Source organism: Cricetulus griseus, chromosome 2 (genome assembly GCF_003668045.3).
Source record: "Cricetulus griseus strain 17A/GY chromosome 2, alternate assembly CriGri-PICRH-1.0, whole genome shotgun sequence".
NCBI lineage: Eukaryota > Metazoa > Chordata > Mammalia > Rodentia > Cricetidae > Cricetulus > Cricetulus griseus.
This window is the reverse complement of record NC_048595.1, coordinates 205,673,261-205,685,890: the sequence shown is the minus strand read 5'-3', so window position 1 is coordinate 205,685,890 and position 12,630 is coordinate 205,673,261. Positions and strand designations below refer to the sequence as shown.

The following is a 12,630-nucleotide window of genomic DNA, read 5'->3' as shown; positions in this document are numbered from 1 at the left end:
TAATAATAATACTTTGAGACTATGAATAATTTTCATTCATTGTAGTATTTTTGTAATTCATAGCTGAATTAATTATATTTTTGAAGGAATGACTTTTCTGTTGCTTCTTCCATTCTTTGTAGTTGGCTCTCTGAAGTGAAAAAGCTTTCCTACATACAACAGTTATTTATTTGAATTTTGTTTGTTTGATTTTTAGTCAGCCTGAGCCTATGAATGTAGATTTATTAAGTAGCAGGATAGGGATTTGGTTTTATTCATTACTGTCATTTGGTCTCCTCCTTTGGGAGACTCTTAAGACCATATCTGTGAGTTTTACCATCTCCCTTAAATTCTAGCCCTCCTTTATTTTTTACCACGATGTATATCCATTGAGCCCAGGAATCTGCTCTTTGCTGAGGGTCTTTGAGTCCTTGGGAAGCCTGCATCTCAGCATTAGCTTGGCTTTGCTGTGGGTCTTTGTTCCTCTCTGCCTTTGTAACAGACCAAGGTCTGAAATGAGTGCTATATAAACAGAAGTATTTGAAAACAAGCTGATACTTCCAATTCAACCCATTCCATATTTGTATCCCATTTCCTACATTGTAAATCTTTTAGAAATACTTATAGTTTTATTTGATATATTGTTTTTATGTCTATCTACCTAGCTAAATTGCTCTTATTAGCTCTAAAAGTTTGTAGGTTCTCTTGAATTTCCAGTGTCAACAATTTACCATTTCTTGGTTGTGTCCTTTGTAAGGTTGGGACAGTTTACGAGATGCTGTATGATGCTGTAAAGATGTCAAGAGAATCTGAGGTATAGGATCATTTGAATCTAAGAAAATAACTGTTTTGTTTTGTATAATCTGCTGTATTTCTAGACCTTCGGTTCCTGTTCAGTTCCAGTACTTTTTGCCAACTTACCCACCCTCTGCATACCCGCTGGCTGCACACACCTATACCCCCATCACCAGTTCTGTGTCCACTATCCGACAGTACCCAGGTATGAGCTCCACTTGACTTTACATGTTGTCATCTTTGTCAGCAATGAGAAGGCAATTGATCAGAGTTTCTCAGTAAGAGATAGAATTATTCCAGTTCTTTCCAGATTCAGATAAGACTAACATGTAAGACTTTTAAGCACTTTAATCACCATTTTTATGATCTGTGAAAGGGTTGTTACATATTTATATTTGAATGGTTTTATCCTACCCTGAAAGTAATCATGCTAATAAATTTTGCTCTGCCTTAAAATGGTATCATAATTCCTATGAATAAAGATGAGTCCTACAGGGGTTTTGCTGGTTTGTTTCCTTTGTATTTTTTATTTTAGTCTTGGTATGTTTAACACACCAACCTGATTTGTAAATACTGTAAATCCTGATCTTTCAGTTAATCCAGAAAAAAAAGTAAAATTTTTTCGCTAAGGTTTGTTTTACTTATATGTCTTTGTGCACATGTGTATGGGTATTCAGAGAACTCAGGTGTGTCAGGCCCTTTAAGCTGGAGTTGCCAGCATTTGTAAGCTGCTGCACATGAGTCTGATAGAGCAGGAAATGCTCTTAACTGCAAAACTAGAAAAGATTCCTAGCTTTGTGTTTGTATAACACTTTTTCCTGGACCTCAGGAAGCCTTGTGCAGACTGAGCCAAGTGTAGGGTTATATTACATATGGTAGAAAACCAACACTCACGAAACTGTGGGAAGAAGGTCACAGATTCAAGATTAGCCTGGGTTACATAGCAACTTCTAGGCCTACCTGGGTTACTTTGCATGACCCAGTCCAAAATTCAGAGCTAAAGATGTGGCTCCGTTGGTAGAGCATTTGCCCAACATACATATAGCTCTGGGTTTGACCGCAGCAGCATAAACTGAGCCTGGTGATCAATGCCAGTATGCCCAGCACTAAAGAGGGGCATGGGGAATCAAAAATTCAAGGACATCTTCCACTACATAACAAGTTTGAGGCCAGCTTGGGATACATAAGAGCCTGCCTTTAAAAACCAACACCTTGGGCAGGTGAGATGGCTCAGTGGTTAAGGGTACCTGTGCCAAGTTTCATGACCTGAGTCAATCCCCAGGATCTACATAGGGTAGGCAAGAACTTAACCCACACATGTTGTTCTTCAACCCTCACATGCTCCCCATGACACTTCATGCATATGTATGCATGTGCCCCAGAGTAGGTATGGGGATCAGAGAATAACAGTGGGTTTTGGGGGACAGGTGCCCTTAACTGCTGAGACATCTCATCACCCCTATTATTGAAACAAGATCCCCTGTATTTTGGGCTGACATGCAGTGTAGAGGAGATGACCTCAAAGTTCTGATCCCTCCCCTCCAATGTGTTGGGATTGCAGGCATGAATCATCAGACCAGGTTTCTGATCTGTTTATTTATTTATTTTGTCATTGATGAGATGGTGCTTTTTAATGTTCATTTAATTGTGTGTGTCTGAGTGTGGGTGTTATGTGTATGTAAGCACAGGTACCCATGGAAGCCAGAAGCTGGCCCTGGCTCTTTTAAAACTTCAATTAGAGATGGTTTTGAGTCACTAAACATGGTTCTGAGACCAAACTGGTGAGCCATCTCCCCAGGCCCCTATTTACTTTTTAATCTTATTTTTTTAATGGTGTGTGTATGTGGGGGGTGGCATATACATGTGAGTGCTGGTACCCAAGTAGTCCGGATCAGGTCATCGAGTCAGATACCCTGGAGCTGTAGTTGCTTGTGATTGTGAGCCAAATCTCATGGATTCAGGGAACCAAACTCAGGTCCTCTTCAAGAGCCATGTATACTCTCAGCCACTGGACCATCTCTCCAGCCCCCATTTCTTTATTTAAGAAAAAAAAAATGTTGCTACTGGAAAACTGAAAGTTGTATATAGTATTATATTCCTATTTGAACAGTGCTAGTTTGAAATTTCAAGCACTCTAAAATATTTAATGGCCTGGAACTCTTTCTTGGTTCTTCTGATAACGGATAAGGATTACCTTGTGGGACCGGAGCAGTGGCGCAATGGTTACAAGTGTGTACTACTCTTACAGAGGAGCCAAATTTGATTCCCAGAGCCACATCAGGCAAGCAGCTCACATCTACCCGCAACTCCAGCTCCGGGGGATCCAGTGCTCCTGGCTTCCAAGAGCATCCACACATCTATGCACATACTCACACAAAGACACTAATGATTAAAATTAATTTCTTAAATTATTTTTACTTCAAGTTGTGCCTGCATACATATGTGTGTGTTGCTAAGAATCTAACACACAGCCTTATATATACTAGACAGGTGCTCTATTACTGAAATACATCCTTAAACTCAAAAATAATCCTTTGTATTTATTTTCTTTCCTCAAATTATAAGGAATTGTGCTTTTATTTGGGGTTTTAGTAGATTAGATTTGCGTTGTAAGGGAAGGGACTCTACTGTCCTCTATCTCCAGTAGGTACAAGCTGTTGGAAATTTCTATCAACTATCTATTTTAGACATGCTTTGGGTAATACTTCTATCAATTAAAGCAAAGACTCTTGACCTGCTACCCATGGGTTATTTCAGAAGTTTATTTTTTTAGCACTATTGTCTAGTATATGTAATTTGATAGATTAATTTCTTTTTTAAAACAGATTACTAAACTGTAGTATTCACTCTGTTAACTTGGGCTCACCTAGAACTCACAGTACTCCTTCTGTCTCATCCTCCTGAAAACTAGGAATATAGGTGTTACAGAATTATAAACTTTCTTATTGTGTTCCTGATAATTTGCAGAAAGATTGTCAAGTGGGTACTTCATGAAAAGAAAAACAATTCCTACTCCATAGTTTTAATTAACAAGCACAGTAGCAGCTGAGAATTGAACCCTGTCTGAGCCTTGTACATGCTAGGTAAAAGATGTCCTGTATTTTGTTTCTTGTTTTTGTTCTTTTCTTTTTCAAGACAGGGTTTCTCAGTGTAAAAGTCCTGGCTGTCCTGGAGCTTAACTCTGTAGACCAGGCTGGCCTAGAAGTCAGAGATCCACCTGCATCTGTCACCTGAGCACTGGAATTAAAGGCGTGTGCCACCAGCATTGTGCTTTGTTTCTGAAAACTAGGTTTTAACCCTTACATAGTGAAACAACTATTCACTTTACTGTTATCTTTGTGTGTAGACTGTCTTACCTAGAGCTGACCTGTATTATTTTCAGTTTCAGCTCAGGCCCCAAACTCCACCATCACAGCTCAGACTGGCGTTGGTGTAGCATCTACAGTTCACTTGAACCCCATGCAGCTGATGACAGTGGATGCTTCGCACGCCCGACATATCCAGGGGATCCAGCCAGCCCCCATCAGTACACAAGGAATCCAGCCAGCCCCCATTGGGACATCAGGGATCCAGCCAGCACCAATTGGCACACAAGGAATCCACTCAGCAGCCCCAATTAACACTCAGGGGCTTCAGCCAGCACCAATGGGAAATCAGCAGCCACAGCCTGAAGGAAAAACCTCAGGTAAATTAACTCTTTAGGGAAGGGGGGTAGGGGCAGGATGGCTCAGCAGATACAGGTGCTAATCACAAAGCCAGCCACACCACCTGGGATCGATCCTCAATACCCAAAACAAATATATAAATAAACTTATCTCTCGGCATAAAAGAAAAGTGCACCTGGGTTTTAATCTTGTCCTTGCCACTTTCAGGTTCTATGGCCTCAGGTAACTTTTCCAGTGTTTAGTTTCACCTTTGTAAGATAAGCTGCTTAGAATTTACCTATAGCTTTACATTAAAATAATATGTGTGAGCCTGGAGAGGTGGTGTACAACTTTAGTCCCAGCACTCGAGAGGCAGAGGCAGGTGGATCTCTGTGAGTTGCAGGTCAGCTTGGTCTACAGAACTGCCAGGGCTACATAGTGAGACCCTGTCTCAAATAAATAAAAATAAGTGTGTCGGGAGCTCCAGAGATGGCTCAGAAATCAAGAGCACTGCTTGTGCATCCAGAGGACATCAGGATTTGATACCCAGCACCTATATAGCAACTAACAACTCTCTGTAACTCTGATTCCAGGAGATTCCACACCCATCTCTCAGCCTCCTCAGGTAACACACACACAAACGCACGCACGCGTGCGAGTACACAGATACACATGCAGACAAAACACTTACACACACAAAACACATAAAATGAAAATAGAAATAAATATTAGAAATAACATGTGTGAATATCCTAATCTGCATTTGCACTGAGGCAGAAGAGTTCTATAAAAAGCTCAAAGTTAAAAGAGCACAATTACCTTATAAATAGTGTTCTCATTCAGTTTTCTCTTTCTTCAGAGTTGTGTATAGAGCAGTCAGTCTTAATGCCACCTTAATATTGCTGATGTTCACAACAAAAATACTAGTAGAATAATCATTACATAAAGTAGAATGATTTGTTGTGTTTAAAATATTGATTAGCAAAGAGTGTAGTGCTACATTCCCATGATACCATCACTTGGGATACTGAAGCAGTCAAACCTGCCAGCAAAGCATCCATACACATAATGTAAAAATAACTAAATCTATTTATTTATTGTTTTGCAAGACAGGGTTTCTCTGTGTAGCTTTGGAGGCTGTCCTGGAACTAGTTCTGTAGACCAGCCTGGCCTTGAACTCACAGAGATCTGCCTGCCTCTGCCTCCCGAGTGCTGGGATTAAAGGTGTGAGCCACCAACGCCCAGCCTAAATCTGTTTTTTTAAAGATAAATGGTATTATACCCATTTATATATACTTGTAGGCGAAATGAGCCTTGTGCTGTTTCTTCTGTTTCTTATCTTCTGAGGACAGGAGTTTTGTAGGGATCAAACCCAAAACTTCCAATCCAATGTGCTAGTCACATGCCATACAACTGAGTCACATCTCCAGCTCCTGTTATCTTCTTAAATGGGGCATTGATAACATGAATACCTAATGTCAGGCGTCTAAGTGTTTTGTGTATGTATTATATGGCATTTCAGTAACATTCCTGTTTCTCTTGTCCTCATTTCTCTTTCAACAGTGGTGTTGGCAGATGGAGCTACAATTGTAGCCAACCCTATTAGCAATCCATTCAGTGCTGCTCCAGCAGCAACAACTGTGGTACAGACTCACAGTCAGAGTGCTAGCACCAACACGCCAGCCCAGGGTTCATCTCCCCGGCCAAGCATACTACGGAAGAAACCTACCACAGATGGGTAAGTAGATTCAGAAGTGTATTTGGCATAAAGAATAGATTCTTACATCCAGTGCAGATAACAACTTAATTTTATCTCTGGGGTCTAGAGAGAAGACTCAGCAGCTGTCACAAGAACTTACTGCTCTTGCAGAGGACCTGGGATTGGTTTCCATAGGATTCACTACATAGCCATCTGTAACCACAGTTGAGGGATCTAATGCCCTCTTCTAGACACCAGGCATGCATGTGGTACACATAAATATGTGCAGACAAAACACTCATGCACATAATTTTTTTAGTTAAATTTATTTGTTTATTATGTACACAGTGTTTTGTCTGCATGTATCCCTGCAGGCCAGAAGAGGGTTCCAGATCTCATTATAGATGATTGTTAGCCATCATGCAGTTGCTGGGACCTCTAGAAAACCAGCTAGTGATCTTAACCATTGAGCCATCTCTCTAGATCCCCAAAATGAACACAAGATTGCTCAGTAAGCTGCATCCCGCTCAGATTCTGATATTAAGACTCTTCCAGTCAGTGGATGACAGTTTCAAGGTGTATTGTACACTGTATGCTTTAGGAGTTCTCTCTAGCTTTAGAAGACATAGTTTGCCTCTTGCTGTGGTAAAGACCATCACCAAAAGCAACCTGGGAAGGAAAGGATTTCTTTGACTTACGCATCACAGCCTGTCATGAAGGAAGTCAGGGCAAGAGCACAAGTCAGTAGCCTGGAGGCAGGAACTGAAGCAGAAGCCATAGAGAAGTGATGCTTGCTTTCTGGCTGGCTTTCAGCTTGCTCAATGTGCTCTGTCACCACCCACAGTGAGCTAGGCCCTCTCTCCCGTGTCAATCATTAATCAAGAAAATGAGATTCACCTACAGGCCAGGATTGTGTATGGCAGTGTTTTCTCAATTGAGGCTTCCTTTTCCTAAATGACTAACTTTTGCCAAGTTGACAAAAAGACCAAAAAAAAAACCAAAAACCTCAAAGTCTAATCCTGGAATTATTAATTAGCCTTATAATTAAGTCTTTGGGTGTGTTTTAGATTTTCTTAATGTGGACTTTGTTGTTTTGTTCTCACCAAACTTGAAATGTTGCTAAGGGCAGGCAGTTTTTCAAGCATAGTAAGCCTCGTTTTTGGTTTTTTTTTTTTTTTTTTGTGACAGGACAGTATTTTTGTGTGCCCTAGATGCCTTCCAGTGTAGGGAAGCCTTGTGCTGTTGAATATAGTGGAATGTGAGCACTCCTGTTTGGAGAGCAGAGTGTCCAGCTCAACCGAGATGATGGCTGAAAAAGTGAAGTATAAGCCAAGCTTGAATAAGGGTCGGTGCAGGTCTTTTAGGTTTCCAACAGTGTAAATTTGGCCAGTGCAGGACTTTGAGATATGTAGTTCTTTTCGTAGACCAGAATTACTGTCTTTGCTTATTATGAATACTTTGTAAAGAAGTTCTTTTTAAAAGCTCAGTTTAGCTCATGGTAAAATGACCCTAATAAAGACAGAAGACAACTAGAGAGAGGACTCAGCAGTTAAGGGTCCACACTCACTGAGCAGTGGTGCCTCCCCCCTTTAATCCCAGCATGTGGGAGGCAGATGCAGGCACATGTCTAAGTTCAAGACCAACCTGGTCTACCAAGTGAGTTCCAGGACAGCTGGAGCTACACAGAGAAATCCTGTCTCAAAAAACCAAAAAGAAAAAAAAGCACACACTGCTTTTCCAAGTTTGGTTCCCAGCACCCATGCAGGACAGTCCACAACTGCCTTTCATTCCAGCTCCAGGGGATCTGACACCTGGTCTCCATGGGTACCTGTAGTTAACATGCACATAGCCCCACATAGACACATTTGTACACATAATTTAAAAAGAAAAATCTATTTTAAAAGATGGTAGACTTTGAAAGATAGAGTGATCATGCACATATAAATTTCTCTTAAAAATCATGTAGAACTTAGTGCTTTGTTTTTAGAAAAAGACTACAAGTGACTGGAGATATGGCTCAGCAGTTGAGAGCACTTGTTGCCCTTGCAGAGGTCACAGATTCAATTCTCATCACTAACATTGTGACTGACAGGCTACTTGTTACTGTAGTTCCAGAGAGAAGGTCTGATACTTTCTGATACCCTTGGATATTAGGAATATATAATGCTGTACACGCCTGCAGGCAAAATAGTCATACACACTAAATAAAATGAATAAATCTAAAAATAATTTTTTTAAAAAATTGTAAGTACACAGGCTGATGAAAACAGGAGAGGTCACAGCTGCAGCAAATTTTGAAGTGGAGAAGCAGCAATCTGTGGTCACAACCTTGGTTGTGGGGTGACCAAATGTTTGCAGAAAGTTGAGAAGCATTCTTATTGAAGCTGTGTGGTTTGGGAGAGGACGAGAAGAAATTGGGGTTAGAAATGGGGCATGTTCTTGTAAGGAGAGCACACTGCCTCCAGCCTGAGGGAAAGGTCTCAGGACAGGAGCCACAGTGAAACTCACTTTGGACAAGCTCTTTCCCCCTGCACAGAAGACCCACATTCAATCATGAACATGCCACCATAGACAACTAGATATGGCAGGTATTTAACAGTACAAGGTAGAAAGGCCTGATTAACACACCCACAAAATGTGCAAAAGCTAGATAGGAAAAATGAGATTGAAATAAACAAAGACCAAAAGCTATCTGATAGCTTCAGAAAAGCAAGGGAAACATGATGTATGTCTGAGCACAGGTATGTGCCTGCCCTCTTGAGGCAGGGACTTTTGTTTCTGTTACTTTGTCCCATACTCCAGGGGCTCTGAGTTACCAGACAATTCATTCTCCTGTCTCCACCTCCCACTGTAGGAGTACTAAGTTAACAGAAAAACGCCACAACATTCAGATTTTTACAAAGGTTTCAGGGATCTTAGGTTGTCAGGCTGGTACAGCAAGTTCTCTTGTTGTACCCACTGAGATCTCTCTGGCTTTTGTCTCTTTTTATATACTCCATCCTGGCTGGCCCAACTCATGATTCTCCTGCCATGGTAGGTAGCATGTGCCACCACATCCAGCAGGATATTCTGTCAATCATTCCATCTTCTCAAATTAAAGAGCAAGTTGAGCAAGAATACAGTTGGGTAGGGAGCCTGGATGCTTTCCAGTATAGGAAAGTACACCCTGCTGGCTACTGTGAGAACCTAGTGGAGGTTTGTGAGGCTGAACACAGGTGAAGAGAGAAAGGCAAAGTGGTGGTGGTATTTGGCGTGCAAAGGGACCAGAGTGGATCAGAGAGAGATTCTGACAACCCCAGCTCAGATCCTGACACTTTGTGGTTAGTGCTCCAACCTTTGAGCCCTCTTTCCAACATACACTATTTTTAACTTTTTCTTTTTTTTTTTTTTTTTTTTTTTTTATTAGTTCTAGTTAGGGAACAAGCTTATTTCAAGTCCCTTCTCCCTCTCCCTCCCCTCACCCCCAACCCTCCTCCCCACCCCCAGTCTACCCCCCACCCCATCCACCCACCACTCCCCAGGCAGGGTAGGGCCCTCAACTGGGGCTCTGCAAAGTCCACCAAGTCTTCCTATGCTGGTCCTGGGCCCTTCCCCATGTGTCCAGGGCCAGAGTGTAACCCTTCATATGGGTTGGGCTCTCAAAGTCCCTTCTTGCACCAGGGAAAAATACTAATCCACCACCAGAGGCTCCCTGGAGTGCAGAGGCCTCCTTATTGACATCCATGTTCAGGGGTCTGGATCAGTCTTGTACTGGGCCTCCCGGACAGCATCTGGGGTCGATGTGCTCTCCCTTGTTCAGGTCAACTGTTCCTGTGGGTTTCTCCAACCTGGTACAGACCCCTTCGTTCTTCATTCCTCCCTCTCTTCAACTAAATTCCCGATTTTGGCTCATTGTATATCTGTGGATGTCTGTCTCTGTTTCCATCAGCCACTGGATGAGGGCTCTGGGATGGCATAAAGAGAAGTCATCAATCTCATTTTAGGGGGAGGGCTTTTAGGTTATCCCCTCCACCGTTGCCTGGATTGTCAGATCATGTCATCCTTGTAGGTCTCTGGAGATCTCCCTGGTTCCAGATCCCTTCTCGGGCCTATAGTGGCTCCCTCTGATATGGTATCTCTCATCCTGCTCTCTCTCCTCTATTCTTCCCCCAACTCAATGTTTCTGCCCCTCCATTTCCTCTCCTCTACTCCTCTTCTCTTGCTCTTATTGTAGCAGCTCCTTCCTCCCCTACCCCCCCCACCCTCATGCTCCCCAATTCGGGAGTTCATGCCACTTCCATTCCTGGGGACCATTTATCCCTTAGAGTCCTTCATGTTTCCTAGTTTCTTTGGTGAAGAGCATTATATACTGGTAATCTTTTGCTCTATGTCTAAAATTCATATATCAGTGAGTACATACCATGTTTGTCTTTTTGTGACTGGGTTACCTCACTCAGGATGGTTTCCTCTAGTTCCATCCATTTGCCTGCGAATTTCAAGATTCCATTGCTTTTTTCTGCTGAGTAGTACTCCATTGTATAGATGTGCCACATTTTCTCAATCCATTCTTCAGTAGAGGGGCATCTAGGTTGCTTCCAGGTTCTGGCTATTACAAACAATGCTGCTATGAACATGGTTGAACATATGTCCTTGTTGTAAGTACATGCCCTATTTGGGTATATACCCAAGAGAGGAATGGCTGGATCTTGAGGTAGACTGATTCCCATTTTTCTGAGCAACTGCCATACTGATTTCCAGAGTGGTCTTACAAGTTCCACTCCCACCAGCAATGGAGGAGTGTTCCTTTTTCTCCACATCCTCTCCAGCATAGATTGTCATTGGTATTTTTTATTTTAGCCATTCTGACAGGCGTGAGATGGTATCTCAGAGTTGTTTTGAGTTGCATTTCTCTGATGGCCAATGATTTTGAGCACTTTGTTAAGTGTCTTTCAGCCATTTCAGATTCCTCTGTTGAGAATTCCCTATTTAGTTCTGCACCCCACTTTTTAATTTCATTGTTTGGTGTTTTGGTGGCTAGCTTCTTGAGCTCCTTATATATTTTGGAAATCAGTCCTCTGTCAGATGTGGGATCGGTGAAGATCTTTTCCCATTCTGTGGGTGGTCGTTTTATCCTACTGACTGTTTCCTTTGCCTTGCAGAAGCTTCTCAGTTTCAGGAGGTCCCATTTATTAATTGCAGACCTCAGTGTCTGTGCTACTGGCGTAATGTTCAGGAAGTGGTCTCCTGTGCCAATTTGTTCAAGGGTAGTTCCCACTTTCTCTTCTAGAAGATTCAGTGTGGCTGGATTTATGCTGAGATCTTTGATCCATTTGCACTTAAGTTTTGTGCATGGTGACAGGTATGGATCTATCTGCAATTTTCTGCATGTCCGAATCCAATTGTACCAGCACCATTTGTTGAAGATGCTATCTTTTTTCCATTGTATAGATTTAGCACCTTTGTCAAAAATAAGGTATCCATAGGTGCGTGGGTCGATATCAGGGTTTTCAATTCGATTCCATTGGTCTATCAGTCTATTTTTGTGCCAATACCAAGCTGTTTTCAGAACTATGGCTCTATAGTAGAGCTTGAAGTCGGGGATGGTGATGCCTCCAGAAGATCCTTTATTGTAAAGAGTTGTTTTGGCTATCCTGGGCTTTTTATTTTTCCATATAAAGTTGAGTATTGTTCTTTCAATGTCTGTGAAAAACTGTGTTGGGATTTTGATGGGGATTGCATTGAATCTGTAGATTGCTTTTGGCAGGATTGCCATTTTTACTATGTTAATTCTACCTATCCAAGAGCATGGGAGATCTTTCCATTTTCTGGTATCTTCTTTAATTTCTTTCTTTAAAGTCTCAAAGTTCTTATTGTACAGATCTTTCACTTTTTTGGTTAGTGTTACCCCAAGATATTTTATGTTGCTTGTGGATATTGTGAAAGGTGATGTTTCCCTGATTTCTTTCTCATTGGATTTATCATCTGTATATAGTAGGGCTACTGATTTTTTTGAGTTAATTTTGTATCCTGCTACCTTGCTGAAGGTGTTTATCAGCCGTAGGAGTTCCCTGGTAGAGTTTTTCGGGTCACTAATGTAGACTATCATGTCGTCTGCAAATAGTGAAAGTTTTACTTCATCCTTTCCAATTTGTATCCCTTTGATCCCCTTTTCTTGTCTTATTGCTATAGCCAGAACTTCAAGTACAATATTGAAGAGATATGGAGAGAGTGGACAGCCTTGTCTTGTTCCTGATTTTAGAGGAAACGCTTTGAGTTTCTCTCCATTTACTTTGATGTTGGCTATTGGTTTGGTGTATATCGCGTTTATCATGTTTAGATATGTTCCTGTTATTCCTGTTCTCTCCAAGATCTTTATCATGAAGGGATGTTGGATTTTGTAAAAGGCTTTTTCAGCATCTAGTGAGATGATCATGTGGTTTTTCTTTTTCAGTTTGTTTATATAGTGGATTACATTGATGGATTTTCGTATGTTGAACCATCCTTGCATCCCTGGGATGAAGCCTACTTGATCAT

The 12,630-nt window shown here is 41.5% G+C and overlaps 1 protein-coding gene across 2 annotated transcripts in view; it reads left to right on the top strand.

The window, feature by feature from the left end:
• Sap130 (Sin3A associated protein 130) overlaps window positions 1-12,630 on the top strand; it is a 64,549-nt gene that overhangs the window by 24,651 nt on the left and 27,268 nt on the right. For both annotated transcript variants that reach the window (XM_027400652.1, XM_027400653.2), the window contains exons 12-14: window positions 858-979; window positions 4,157-4,459; window positions 5,982-6,156. In XM_027400652.1, coding sequence (XP_027256453.1) covers window positions 858-979; window positions 4,157-4,459; window positions 5,982-6,156 — 600 coding nt within the window. The remainder of the gene's footprint in view (window positions 1-857; window positions 980-4,156; window positions 4,460-5,981; window positions 6,157-12,630) is intronic.